The sequence below is a fragment of the Pogona vitticeps genome, chromosome 5 (assembly GCF_051106095.1).
Source record: "Pogona vitticeps strain Pit_001003342236 chromosome 5, PviZW2.1, whole genome shotgun sequence".
Taxonomy (NCBI): Eukaryota; Metazoa; Chordata; class Lepidosauria; order Squamata; family Agamidae; genus Pogona; species Pogona vitticeps.
In genome coordinates this window covers 117,768,508-117,782,523 of record NC_135787.1, presented here as the reverse complement: position 1 = coordinate 117,782,523, position 14,016 = coordinate 117,768,508, and the positions used below count along the sequence as shown (strand labels likewise).

General features: G+C 44.4%; 1 protein-coding gene across 2 annotated transcripts in view; it reads left to right on the top strand.

Moving 5' to 3' along the window:
* Positions 1–14,016, top strand: part of COG5 (component of oligomeric golgi complex 5) — a 224,059-nt gene that overhangs the window by 132,684 nt on the left and 77,359 nt on the right. For both annotated transcript variants that reach the window (XM_020813076.3, XM_078394349.1), the window contains exons 8-10: positions 8,136–8,301; positions 10,016–10,128; positions 10,222–10,299. In XM_020813076.3, the coding sequence (XP_020668735.3) occupies positions 8,136–8,301; positions 10,016–10,128; positions 10,222–10,299 (357 nt within the window). The remainder of the gene's footprint in view (positions 1–8,135; positions 8,302–10,015; positions 10,129–10,221; positions 10,300–14,016) is intronic.

Below are 14,016 nucleotides of genomic sequence, written 5' to 3'. Positions count from 1 at the left end.
GGAGACTGACGAGAAAACCTGAAGTGCACTATGACAAGCATAAAGCTAGTAGCTTTGTCATGTTGTCTTGTTAAGGACCATGGAGCTTGAATACCAGGATGCTTTCACTGGCAAAAATTGTCCTAAAATAAACGAGTTTGCCTTGCCACGCAAAACAGATCAAGTCAAGTGTGAGATTGTGACCCTACTTACGAGCTCTCTGGATATAAAAAGCAGATAAAGAGCAAGCACACTTCAGTTTGAAGTATCTGCTGGAACTCCAGGATTTTTAGGCACATGTGCTTCTGATGAGTATGTCAGCTGCACCTATACACAAAGCTTGGGGCCCTCCGGTCCATCCAGGAGTCACAAGGACCTCCAAAATTGCCAGAACCCCCACAAAAAGTGAAATTGGATACCACAGGTAGCTTTTGAAAAACTGATATTTTTAAAACTATAAGTAAGACAAGTCATTGCTCCTGAAGGCATCCAGGAACTGCAGTTTGCCTTTTGGAGTGCAAAGGAGGTCCGTATGTGTAGTATTTTAAGTACCCAGAGATACACTGAAATTTGTACGTATGGCCTACTTCTCTTGTTTCTTTCTTCAACCTCCCTTGTAATTCCCTTTAAAAAACAACATATAGTCACTATGAGGTCCAGAACTGAGAGTACTGGGACATTCATATTTTCTAAAACTGATTTCTCTTTATTGTCATTTCTGATGTAAGATTTGTGCACATTTCTTCAGGGCATTGATTCTATTCTCTTATGTAGCTGAGGAGGTTAGTGTGTGTATCTGAGGACAATATCCATATATATAAATAGAATATATGATGGAAGGGTGGAGCCAAGTGAATATCCCCCAGAATGTTCCAAATTCACAGATTAACAAATGGGATAGGTTGTACTTCAATTGGCCATGCTGACTGGGGAATTTTGGGGAGTTGTCTTCTGAATAATTTAATAAATTTTGGGATTATAGGTAAATAACTTAGTATGTTATATCTTAGCAGGCCATGCTGGCTTGGGATATGGTTCTCTGAGTTAGATGTCTAAAACACTAAGAGCTACAAACATAAAGTTTACAAAGATGGTGCCCCTTTTTGAATAAGTGGACAAGCTGTGTCTCAACTAGCCATCCAGGTTGGGAAATTCTGGATTTTGTAATTCTGTTCCCAAACAAAAATGGTCAGATGGAGAAATGTGTTGCACTCATACTGCTGATTTCCTGTGCTAATTGAGAATCAGATCAGCCAGAACCCCAACAAACTTCCGTTTTTTTAGTCCTGATACAGACAGAAAGCCATTGATGCCTAAGCAGATCTGTTGTATAAATGGATGACACAGATGCAGCACAATATAGTGTACTAAAAGGAAACAGAGAAACACTCACTCAGTCACCCAGTCCTCCCTCCCATGGCAGAGGGGAAACCATAACCTGAGCACCTTATAGGGTTTTTATTCCTTTGCCTACCAACACTGAAAGTGGCTAGCAGTAATGGAAGACAGTAAGCACCTTCCCAAGTCCAGGGAATGAAAACTGTTCCGTACAGAGTGACAGGAACTCCTTCTTCTTCATGGCCTCTGTGAATGCACACTAATGGGTATAGTCTGCGGATGCGCAGAGGCCTCGGAATATTTTGGAGCTAAAAAAGCCTTTAGGACTTCCCCCCAAGCTCTCATGGTCCGCCCTCCCTAGCGGTTACTTCAGTTCCATTTCTTCCGCTGCTGCAGCAGGTCTCTCTTGGAGCTCTTTGTGCGAGAACTGGAATTTTTTCATTCAGCGATCCTCGGATCTTCTCTAAAATCTGTATATTTCCCCTCTGTTTAAAACAAACAAAAAAGATTGTTAGTTAATCCCGTTCGTAGTGTTAGTTTTTCCTTTCCCCTTCCCACCTTTTTTATGGCCCCAAAAGTCTCCTTTAAGAGCTGTGTTTCCTGTCATAAGACAATTCCCTCAACGGATGGTCACCAGCTCTGTCTTTTCTGCTTGGGCGAGACTCATCTCCCTCAATCCTGCCCTCATTGTAAAAGTTTTACCAAGCAGGCACTGAAACTTAGAGACCTCCATTTGTGTGCCTCATTGTGGGAGAAGTCCCTCCAGCCTCCCGAAAGGAACGCTCTATTGCCTACCAAAACTGCTACTTCATTGGCAGAGATGCATGTTCAGTTTCCCAAACTCAAGCCCTCCAAATCCAATAAAAAAAATTTAAAAAGCCGGCTTCCCCTCCACCAAACAGCGTCTCAGTCTTCGTCTGTTCTATCCCCGTCTCAGACCGACCATTCTAAGAACTCTGCTTCTTTGGCTTGTGCTAACCAAACCTCTCCAGTGCTCCCGGTACCTCCTACTCCAGTATTGGTTGAGATTCCATCCCGAGAGTCTTCGGTACCAATGAGCCCGCGATCACCGTTGCCTGTGCTTTCAGAGCCAGGCTCCGCTTCGCCGCATTTGCCAGATCTTGTTGGGACAGCAAAGAGGAAAAAGGACAAGACCAAACCCCTGGTACCAGCTGTAGGAGATTTCCCGGTCTTCTAAACATTCAAGACTGAAGGTCTCCAACAAATCTGGGGTTCAAAAACATCACCCCAAACATAAGAAACACCGAGGATGCTCCGATGATTAGCTGCCAGTGCCATACAGCCAGAAGCAGTTCATGCGCTAGTGCAAGCAAGTGGAAAAATGGTACGCCCCCCCGTATGCTTTACGGATTCGGCTCCTCGGATTCAGAGTCATCTTCCTCTTCGTCCTCCTCAGATACCAGCTCCTTTGAGTATGATTCCTCTTCTGCCACAGTACCGGCACCTGGAGATAGAGGACATACACAGGACCGACCCTTGCACAGTTTGTCGATACCAAAGTCAACGAAATTAGATTCCCAACCGGTACCGGCGGACGATAAACGCGCCAAGCCAACAAAACGTTGAGACTGTGCTCCTACAACTAATGGTACCGGGTCCACCAGTACCGTGCTCCCACAGAAATTCTGCAAACTTCATGAGGGAAGCCAGAAGTCCACTAAGCAACATCACCGCCACTCTCCTTCACAGGACTCAGATTTGTCCGTTCACTCTGGTGCCTCTGGTACCATGCACAGTACCAGATGGAAGAAAAAGAGATTGTCGTCAACTCCTCAACCCATTAAACCGGCACATGATTCAAGCAATGATTCTCCATTCCCTACCTCTCCATTTGACTGTGCTGTGTCTGAATCCGATGCTTCAGACTCTCCTATCCATGAGTCCCTACCTAATGCCAATACTCCGGACTCTGACATTGATGACAATAATCCCACTTCACCAGCAGCTGACTTTGCTTCTTATTCCAATATGATTCAGCATATAGTTGCAGCGCTGGATCTGTCAGTCCACCAACCGCCTCAGATCCCAACAGACAAAGTTTATGAGAATATAGATGAAGATCAAAATCCTCCTCTCAGTTTAGCCTTCATTCCATCATTGCTACACCTCATCAAACAGTCCTGGGACAAACCTTGCTCAAATGTCGCATCAGGTGGAAAATCTTTACAGAATCCACGGTACTGCGCTGAACCTTCTCACCAAACATCCTCCACCTAATTCAATAATTGTTGATGTGACTCAAAACAAAATCAAGATCGGGCTCTAACGCTGCCCCTAATAACAAGGGTAGGAGAATGGATATCCTTGGCCAGAGAGCATATTCCCTCGCAACCTTCACCCTCAGGACTGCAAATTACATGGCCGCAATGGGCAGTTATCATAAGCACCTTTGGAATCGTGCCCTACCATCCTTATAGGCGGTGCCTGCAGAACTTAAGCCTAGAGGTCTGTCACTACATCAGGAGGCTATGGCTCTGGCTAGACAGGAGAGAGTGAGTGCCAGACACATTATTGAGGCATCTAGAAGTCTTATGACTGGGGTGGCAATCAGACGTCACGCATGGCTCCAATCAGTGAACATTAATGATGACTCCAAGACTAGGATACTAGACTTACCATATTTGCCGTCGTACAAGATGACTTTTTGGCCCTGAAAAACATGCCTCCAAATGGAGGGGGTCGTCTTGTATGCCGGGTGCATGTCCAGCAAACCTTCCGTCTCTCCCAGCAAAGTCACTTACCTGGTAGTAAGACGGAGTAGAGCCCCGCTCCTAGCCTGGGAACAGCCTGACTCTAGCACCGAACAGCTGACTGTTGGGAACAGCAGAGAGGAGGCAGCCATTTTGAGATGCGACCACATGGCTGCTGCCTCTCAAAATGGCTGCCGCCTCTCCAAAATGGCTGCCGCCTCTCTGATGTTCCTTCTTCCAGCAAACCCTGGCTCTCTCCAAAAAGGAACCAAAAGGGGCAAAAGGAACTCTCCCCATGATGCAGCCAAAGCAGAATCACGCATGCGGAAGAGGGGGTAGTCTTATACAGCAAGTATATAACAAATTCTACATTCTGAGTGGGAATGTTGGGGGGTGGTCTTATACACCCAGTCACCTTATACACCGGCAAATACGGTACATTTCGACGGTACTGGTTTATTTGATCCAAAGATGGACAATATCCTTGAAGGTCTGCAAAAAGCAAAAAGCCTTTCTCCCAAAAGACCGTGTGGTCAAGATAGGCGCTCTAATCCAACACTTTATACCCCTGTGCTTTGTCACGGCTCGTCGGACTCAGAAACTACTAGGCCTCATGGCCTCCACCACTTCCGTAATACCGCATGCCAGACTCAATATGAGATCCCTTCAGGCATGTTTTCTGTCTCTGTTCAACCCCTTGATCGACTCTCCCAAGATGCGACTGCAAGTTTCCCCCGGGTTCCCTGGTCAACAACGGAACAGAAGCTCCACATAAACAATCTGGAGCGTCTGGCGATTTTCAAAGCCTGCCGTGCATTTCTTCCCATCATCAGAGGCACAGCAGTTCAAATTGTCACGGACAATACAGCAGCCACGTTCTACGTGAACAAACAGGGCGACACTCGCCTCCTCTCCTATACCTAGCGGTCCAGTTATGGGAGTGGTGTCTGGAGATCCACATCTTCCCATCGGCGATCCACATTTCCACTCACGAAAATGTGTGGGCGGACTGTCTCAGCAGGACAACTGCAACCATGCGCAAGTGGACACTGGATCAGGCTGTATTTCTTCACATCTGCAGGAGATGGAGGCATCTGACAGTGGATGCTTTCGCCACACAGTTCAACACCAAATGTCCGGTCTACTTCTCGAGAGCAGGTGTGGGAGTCAAATCACAGGGCGATGCCCTCATGGTCCCATGGACCAAACATCTCTTCTACATGTTTCCACCTTTTCCTCTGTTGCTACAGACCATTGTAAAGATTCATCACAACAAGGCAAATGTCATTCTTGTTGTGCCTTGCTGGCCGCGCCAACCGTGGTTCACAATGTTGACAACACTAGCTGCAGACTCGATGAGACTCCCCTCCCTTCCACATCTCCTCACCCAGCACAATGGAGACACATACCATCCAGATGTTCCTTCTCTGCATCTCACTGCATGGAGAATTCTGCCTTAGTAGACACCGTTCTTGCCCATTGCTGGAAGCGATCCACTAAAGCCTTGTATAAACATAAGTGGCTCGCTTTTGAAAGATTTATGACTGCTAAAAATCTCCCTACCTTTCCAACTTCACTGGAGGCCGTCCTAGAGTTTCTCTCCTACCTACTCAATAACAACCTAGCACATTCCACCCTCAAGGTGTATCTTTTGGCGATAGTCACACATCAGCCTCCTGATTCTGAAGCTGCCCTGCTTTTTCGACACCCGTTAAACAATTCCTATGTGGAGTGGCACACCTACACCCGCCCACAGGTATTGCCTACTCCCCAGTGGTCCCTCCATACGGTTCTGAATCGTCTCACAAGACCTCCGTTTGAGCCACTTGCCACAGTTTCGGAGCGTTTACTTACTTTTAAGGTACTGTTCTTGGTAGCCATCACTTTGGCCCGAATGGCCTCTGAACTTGCTGCATTGCGAGTTGATCCACCCTTTTTGCAGTTTTCCTCAGACAAGGTGACACTTAACCCAGATATTTCATTACTTCCCAAAGTTTGTTCTAGCTTTCATGTTCGACAGCCTATTATCCTGCCTACCTTTTTTCCTCAACCGTCCTCTCCTGCTGAAAGGTCTTTGCACCTGCTGGATGTTCGCAGGGCTTTATCGTATTATGTTCAATGCACAGCATCCTTTCGACAGTCCACACGTCTGTTCATTTCACCTCACCTGCTACACAGAGGACAACAGGTCTCCCCTCAGACCATATTGAGATGGATTGTGCAGACCATTCGTTTGGCTTATGAACTAGCTCACAAGCCCCTTCCAGGTTCTGTTAAAACTCACTCTACCAGAGTGGTGGCTACATCCACAGCATTCCTGCGTGGTGTTTCTCTACAAGATGTTTGCAAGGCGGCTACCTGGTCCACGCCTTCTATGTTTGTGTCCCACTACCGGTTTGATGTCCGCACTAAGGAAGATGCTCAGTTTGGACGTGCAATCCTCTCTGCTGTTTTGCCTTGAGGTCCCTCCACCATTCAGAGGTAAGCTTGCTAATCACCCATTAGTGTTCATTCGTATAGGCCATGAAGAAGAAAGAGAGGTTACTTCCCTGTAACTTTGGTTACTCTTCGAGTGGTCCTCTGTGAATTCACATTTCCTGCCCGTCCTCCCCTCTTTCTGTCACGGCTATCTCTCTTACAGCAGCAGCGGAATTTGGGAACTGAGGTAACCGCTAGGGTAGGCGGACCACGAGGGCTTGGTGGGAGGTCCTAAAGGCTTTTTTAGCTCCAGAATATTCTGAGGCCTCTGCGCATGCTCAGACTATACCCATTCGTGTGAATTCACAGAGGATCACTCGAAGAACCAAAGTTACAGGTAAGTAACCTCTCTTTCTCTGACAAGGTCAGCGTATTGTCACTTTGAGAAGATAAAGCAATCTTAGAACAATGAATCTGTAAAAACAGTCTACTTTGTACAGTTCCTTTCTGACCTTGTGGCTCCTACTATGTTGGTGAGATGAGATTCATGAAATAATGTTTTAATGTGTCTTATAAAGTAAGTTTCCCATCCAAGTTACATTCTCAGAGTCCAAACAATTTATTTGCACAGTTTCTGGGAGTAACAATTCTCTTATGTCAAAAGATTCCTGAAATGTTAAGAAGGAGATGCATGAATTTCACATAGCCACTACTGACATGAATTTAGTGCAGGCACTGCTGACAACTTAGGTAAATATATAGGCATATGGACTATAGGTTCCACTTGTGGTACTAAACCAAAGTGTTCAGTTATACTCTTAATGGTGATTTCTGTACTTTAAAAAACAGATTAGGCTACATCTTTTTTTTTAAAGAAAAATTAAAAAAACAAAGTTGACTCAGGAGGGCACATGAAGGATTAACCCTTTTAAATATCTTATCTTTTTCTGTCTTCCTCCACCTAGGCCAAAATATCTCTACTTAGTTCCCCATTGGAATCAGTGGGATATAATTAATCATAGCTAATTTGTGATACCAATTTCCATGGGACTCAAGTTCAGCAAACAATCTGGATCCAACCCTTTATTTATTATATGGTGAGGTGTCCTGAAAATCTCAAAAAGACACTTTTTCTGTATACTGAAGTTTGATAATATGCACATGTAATAATTTAATAACATTGAATAATATGCATATACATTTAAAGAAGTTCCATTAACTTGTTATTTAGATAAGAAGTAGATGGATTAGTCATGTACAAGTCTTCAAGCAGGGCATAACTCTAGTAAGTTTGCTATACAAATGAGAGGAAGCGGAACAATTAGAACATGCTAAGTAGTCTGGAGCAAATCAAATGGGGGGGGGGAGTTGAAATAGATAACTCTTAGGGTGATTTCAAAGTGCTAGCCGTACAATTTTATGATTCTGAAGGCCTCTCTAATCCAGTGTTCTCTTGCCATATTGACCCGCCACATGCCTGTGAAAAACATGCATACAGGTCATAAGTGCCATAGTGCCTTCTTGCTTGTTCTACCCAACAAGGTGCAGGCGATGCTTTCTCTGGTACTGGTGGTAACATATAACCATCATGGCCAATAAAAATATCTCTCCCTATGAACAAGGTACTTTTTGGAAGTTAAAACTTACTGACTTTTTTTCCATCCTGTTTCCTTTTGCTTCTATGTCTAGAACCCTACTCAAGTTGGTACTGCTCTTCAAGCATTCTATAATCTTGGAACACTGAAAGGCACGGTCACTAATGTTGTGGATGGATACTGCACTTCCCTGGAGGAAAACATCATTAATGCCTTGGATATTAAGGTTTTGACTCAGCCCTCTCAGACGATGGTTAGAGGTACTGTGCTGCTTTTGTCTGCATTAGATGAACAGTGCCTGGTAATTTGACATAATAACCCCATAAATGGGGTATAACACAGTTTAGTGTGCTCATATTAGTCTTCATCACCCTTTACTGTTCGGTAAGCTGTTTTCTTTTTATGTGATGATACTGCAAGCGGCAAAGTGGAAAAGTCATATTGAGGTAAATGAGTTGGCCCATTGCCAACTCATTCTTAGCTCAAATGGATTGTACTTAATATTTCCAGCATGATGGTCTCTTTCTATCCAGGATTTCAAATAATGTCAACAGCTGGTGTAGCATTGTAACTAACAGAGCAGTTTTTCCTCAGAGTTAAGTCTCATTTTCTAGCTAAAGAGATTTTAGAAAGTGCTAGTGCTAGTTCCACATAGAGATTTCTCAGGAGATAGATAAGGTGGTCAGGCTCTCTCATTTCTTTAAGGACTTGCCATAGTTTGCTGTGGTCTACACAGTCAAAGGCTTTTGCATAGTCAATGAAGCAGAAGTAGATGTTTCTCTGGAACTTTCTGGCTTTCTCCATAATCCAGCGCATGTTAGCAATTTGGTCTCTGGTTCCTCTGCCCCTTCGAAATCCAGCTTGTACTTCTGTGAGTTCTCGGTACACATACTGCTGAAGCCTACCTTGGAGGAATTTGAGCATAACTTTGCTGGCGTATGAAATTAGTGAAATTGTACAGTAGTTGGAGCATTCTTTGGCACTGCCCTTCTTTGGGACTGGGATGTAGACTGATCTTTTCCAGTCCTCTGGCTACTGCTGAGTTTTCCAAACTTGCTGGCATATTGAGTGTAGCACCTTAATAGCGCCATCTTTTAAGATTTTAAATAGTTCCACTGGAATGCCATCACCTCCACTGGCCTTGTTGTTAGCAATGCTTTCTAAGGCCCACTTGACTTCACTCTCCAGGATGTCTGGCTCAAGGTCTGCAACCACACTATCTGGGTTGCCCGGGAAATCCAAATCTTTCTGGTACAATTCCTCTGTGTATTCTTGCCACCTCTTCTTGATGTCTTCTGCTTCTGTTAGGTCCCTCCCATTTTTGTCCTTTATCATGTTCATCTTTGCACAAAATGTTCCTTTAATATATCCAATTTTCCTGAACAGATCTCTGGTTTTTCCTTTTCTATTATTTTCCTCTATATCTTTGCATTGTTCATTTAAGAAGGCCTTCTTGTCTCTCCTTGCTATTCATTGGAAGTCTGCATTCAATTTTCTGTAACTTTCCCTATCTGCCTTGCATTTTGTTTCCCTTCTCTTCTCTGCTATTTGTAAGGCCTCGTTGGACAGCCACTTTGCTTTCTTGCATTTCCTTTTCTTTGGGATGGTTTTTGTTGCTGCTTCCTGTATAATGTTACGGGTCTCCATCCATAGTTCTTCAGGTACTCCGACCACCAAATCTAGTTCCTTAAATCTGTTCTTCACTTCCAGTATGTATTCATAAGGGATTTGATTTCAGTTATACCTGACTAGCCCAGTGGTTTTTCCTACTTTCTTCAGTTTAAGCTTGAGTTTTGCTATAAGAAGCTGATGATCAGAGCCATAATCAGCTCCAGGTCTTGTTTTTTGCTGACTGTATAGAGCTATTACAATAGTTCAAATTTTAAATCTCAGTCATTAACACTTATGAATGTTGCTATCACATTTGTGGTGTGTCTAAAACTATTGTGTTGTTTATTGTTACAACATGTTTAGGTGGTCCTGGGCGAGCAGCAATGCCAACACCTGGAAATACTGCAGCCTTCAGAGCAGCTTTATGGACTAATATGGAAAAATTGATGGATCAAATCTGTGCAGCCTGTGGACAGGTACTTGGTCATCTCAGTGTCCTTGGCATCTTGCGGGGACCATTGTGAAATGTACAAAGAAGTCAGACCTAACCCAACATTTTTCCTTTTCAGGTGCAACATCTGCAGAAAGTCTTGTCCAAAAAAAGAGATCCTGTTACACATATGTGCTTCATTGATGAATTAGCAAAGGTAATGCTTATCTCTCAATTCAAATACATTCTTGCAAAAGAGCACAAGAGTCAGTGTGATGTGTGCAAGCAAGTATGGTTTAGTGGATAGAGTGTCAGACCAGAACTCAGGAGACCTGCATTCAAATTCTGATTCAGGTGTGTACACTCACTAGGGGGTGGCAATGGAGTCACATTAAATCAAAAGTTACTTGATAGCGCATAACAATAAAGTAACTATTAGTCTTACGTGGTGGCGCTGCGGGCTAAACCGCAGAAGCCTGTGCTGCAGGGTCAAAAGACCAAGCAGTCGTAAGATCGAATCCATGCGACGGAGTGAGCGCCCGTCGCTTGTCCCAGCTCCCGCCAACCTAGCAGTTCGAAAGCATGCAAATGCAAGTAGATAAATAGGGACCACCTCGGTGGGAAGGTAACAGCATTCTGTGTCTAAGTCGCACTGGCCACGTGACCATGGAAGGTTATCTTCAGACAAAACGCTGGCTCTATGGCTTGGAAATGGGGATGAGCACTGCCCCCTAGAGTCGAACATGACTGGACAAAAAAAATTGTCAAGGGGAACCTTTACCTTTACCTTTCCCTTATGTTAATAAGGAAGTGTTCCACTTTAATGTTCAGTGTATGCAAAGTATGATGAAAGTAATAAAATGATACAGTTTCCCTGAAAATAAGACCTAACCTGAAAATAAGCCCTAGTATGATTTTTCAGGATGCTCATAATATAAGTCCTACCTCAAAAATAAGCCCTAGTTAAGTGAAACCCCACCCTTCACCATTGTACAGCATTGTTCAGCAACCAGAAGACGATGACATGACTGAACATAAATAAATGTGGATTGTTATATATGAAAAAAATTAAAACATTCCCTGAAAATAAGCCATAGTACATTTTTGGAGCAAAAATTCATATGAGACCCTGTCTTATTTTCAGGAAAACACAGTAGCTATTGGTAGATATTACCATAACAGAAGCATTTTGATGGATGGCTCATGGTCTATGAGGTTATAGCTATTAGCCCTGGACACAAAGTTGATTCACTTGCTAGACAAAGAAGATTGTAGCCATTTGATGGTGTGTGTTCATGATGTCATGTTTACATGAAAGAAAAACACACAAGATAGACTTCGAATTTTTCTTCTTCTTCATGGCCTCTGTGAATGCACACATAGGAGTCGTCTGCGCCTGCACTGACGTTCTTGGAAGATTCTAGAGCTAAAAGTAACAATTTTATGCTGTGATTCCCCCATGAGGTACATGCTTCTCCCGCCCACCGCTCCTCTCAGTTCCTTTTTTCCGCTGAGCTGTACAGTTCTCTGGAAAGACTGAGCTAGCCTTAAACTCCTTTTTGAGAATATTTCTTCTCTTAATTAATCTTTTCTTATTCCTTAATTACTAATCAGTTAGCCTCCTTCATTTTGCTGCGTTTTCACCTTCCCGCCTTTTTTATTCCCCCCCCCCCCAATTGGCATCTCCTTACTCTACTCTTCTTTCTTATGGCCTCTCCGGCACCCTTCAAACGCTGCATTACTTGTGCAAACAGAATCGCTCTTTCAGACGGCCACGATAAGTGCCTCTTCTGTTTGGGCGAAAATCACCCAACCCATTCTTGCAGCGCCTGCAAAAATCTAATGAGGCTGGCATTGAAGCAAAGACTGCAGAGGCTGAGATCTTATCTCTGGCAAATGGCGATGAATCCTCCTACACCATCTACGGAGGCGGTAAGATCCCCCAGTTCTTCAGGCAAAAGGCTTGCTTCAGGACAGCCGCTTCTGAATCAGGGGTGTCCGTTTTACCTCCTAAGGAGCCTGCAGACAAAACCAAACCTGCTGTTAAACAGAAATCGTCCTGTACTGCTAAGTCATCTTCCCGGGTGCACAATCTCACTGAGAAGAAGAAGCCTAAGTCAACCCTAAAAAAAGTCTAAGTGAGACAGATCTTCTCAGATTGACCCTCCACAGCCCTCTCTACCCTCACCCATCTTAGAGGAGTCTTCGAGAGAGGCCCACAACTTTAATTCTGACAGAGATGAGGCTCAACAACTTACAGCCTTTACCATGGCATTGAACTTGACACCGAACATTGGCCTCTTTGTGGCTGTGCCTCCGTCCAGCCCAGCCTTGACCCACTCTAACCCTGCATCAGGGCGGCCAGTTGAAAGTTCAGCATCCGATCCTGACATGTCTTCTTCCTCCCCTAGAAAGCGTATGGAAAAGTGGAGGCATCTCACGCCACCACAACCCATGACACCTTACGGAGATTACTTCCAATTCCTCATGATGCCATACTAGTTCTTTGGCCCATCCTCATGCCAGTGTCACTTCGAATGGTACCATTCCGAACAACAGAAATGAGCTCGTTGTACGCCAGATCACTCTCAACCATCTTCATCAAAGACTCAACGTTGATCTCAAAAATCCTCACCGCCTGCTTTGACATTGATCCCAAATCAACCCTCTAAACGATCTAAGTCGACATCGAGATCAAAGAAGCACGACCACTCAATCCTGTCTCAATCATTACACATTACTCAAAACCTTTTGGAGCCTGCAGAAACTCACGAGCCTCGGTGCCATGACCCTCTTCCTCCCTTTCCCGACCCAGGCTATCCATCATCGCCGAACTCATCCTCCTCATCTGAGGAGGATCACTCCGAGTTTCCTTCCCATTCATCTCTGGACCTCCCTACCCCTCCTGATGACATGAAAGATAATCATCCGTCCTCCCCCTCAGAGGATTTCTCTTCATACTCCCAGGTTATATCCAGACTGGCTAGAGCACTACAACTGAATACTGAAGAACCACCGTCACCAGAGGCGGACCTGGTATTTGACGACATCAACCAAGAGAGATGCCTCCCCACTCAACTTGACTTTCAATAAATCTGTGCTGAAACTCATCAAAGAAACCTGGGATAAACCTCCGTCCACAATGCAAATTTTGCAAAGGACTGACAACCTTTACAAGACTCATGGTGCCAACATCGAATTTCTCAACAAGCATCCCCTACCTAATTCAATCATAGTGGAGTTCAGCCAATCTCGTGGACACAATAGATCCAAAGTTACTCCTATGAATAAAGAGGGAAGGAAAATAGACGTCCTGGGCAGAAGGATCTATTCTCTGCAATCATTCTTATTGAGAAATATTAATTATCAAGCTGCAATGGGGGCATATCAGCGCTACCTCTAAAACAAGGTTCTACGCCTTCTTGAATCAGCACCAGAATCTATAAAAACCAGCTTACTCAACACTCATTCCGAAACTATAGCCTTTGCTAAGCACCAGAGAATTGTGGCTAGACATGCAGCAGAAGCATGTCTAGGTTTTAGTCTCTTCTATCTCCATTCGACTCCATGCCTGGCTACATTCTTCCACGATGTCGGATGAAACTAAGACATGAATCGAAGAGCTCCGTTTTGACGGTACGGGCCTTTTCAATCTCAAAACTGACGAGACCATGGAAAACATCCACAAGATACATAAGACGGGAAAATCTTACGCATAACAGCCATCCTCTGGATTTCAACGATCTCAATACCGAACCAACCAGTCATACCCATGGCCTTACCCACAATATCAGTTCCAGCAATTCCATCCATTCAGACAATATCTTTCTCAGCAATTGGAGAGGTCTCCCACAAATCCACAACCGCTGATGCCATCCTTTCGTTCCCCGGGCCAGCCACGCCAATGTCAACCCTTTCGCAAGGGGCAAAGGAA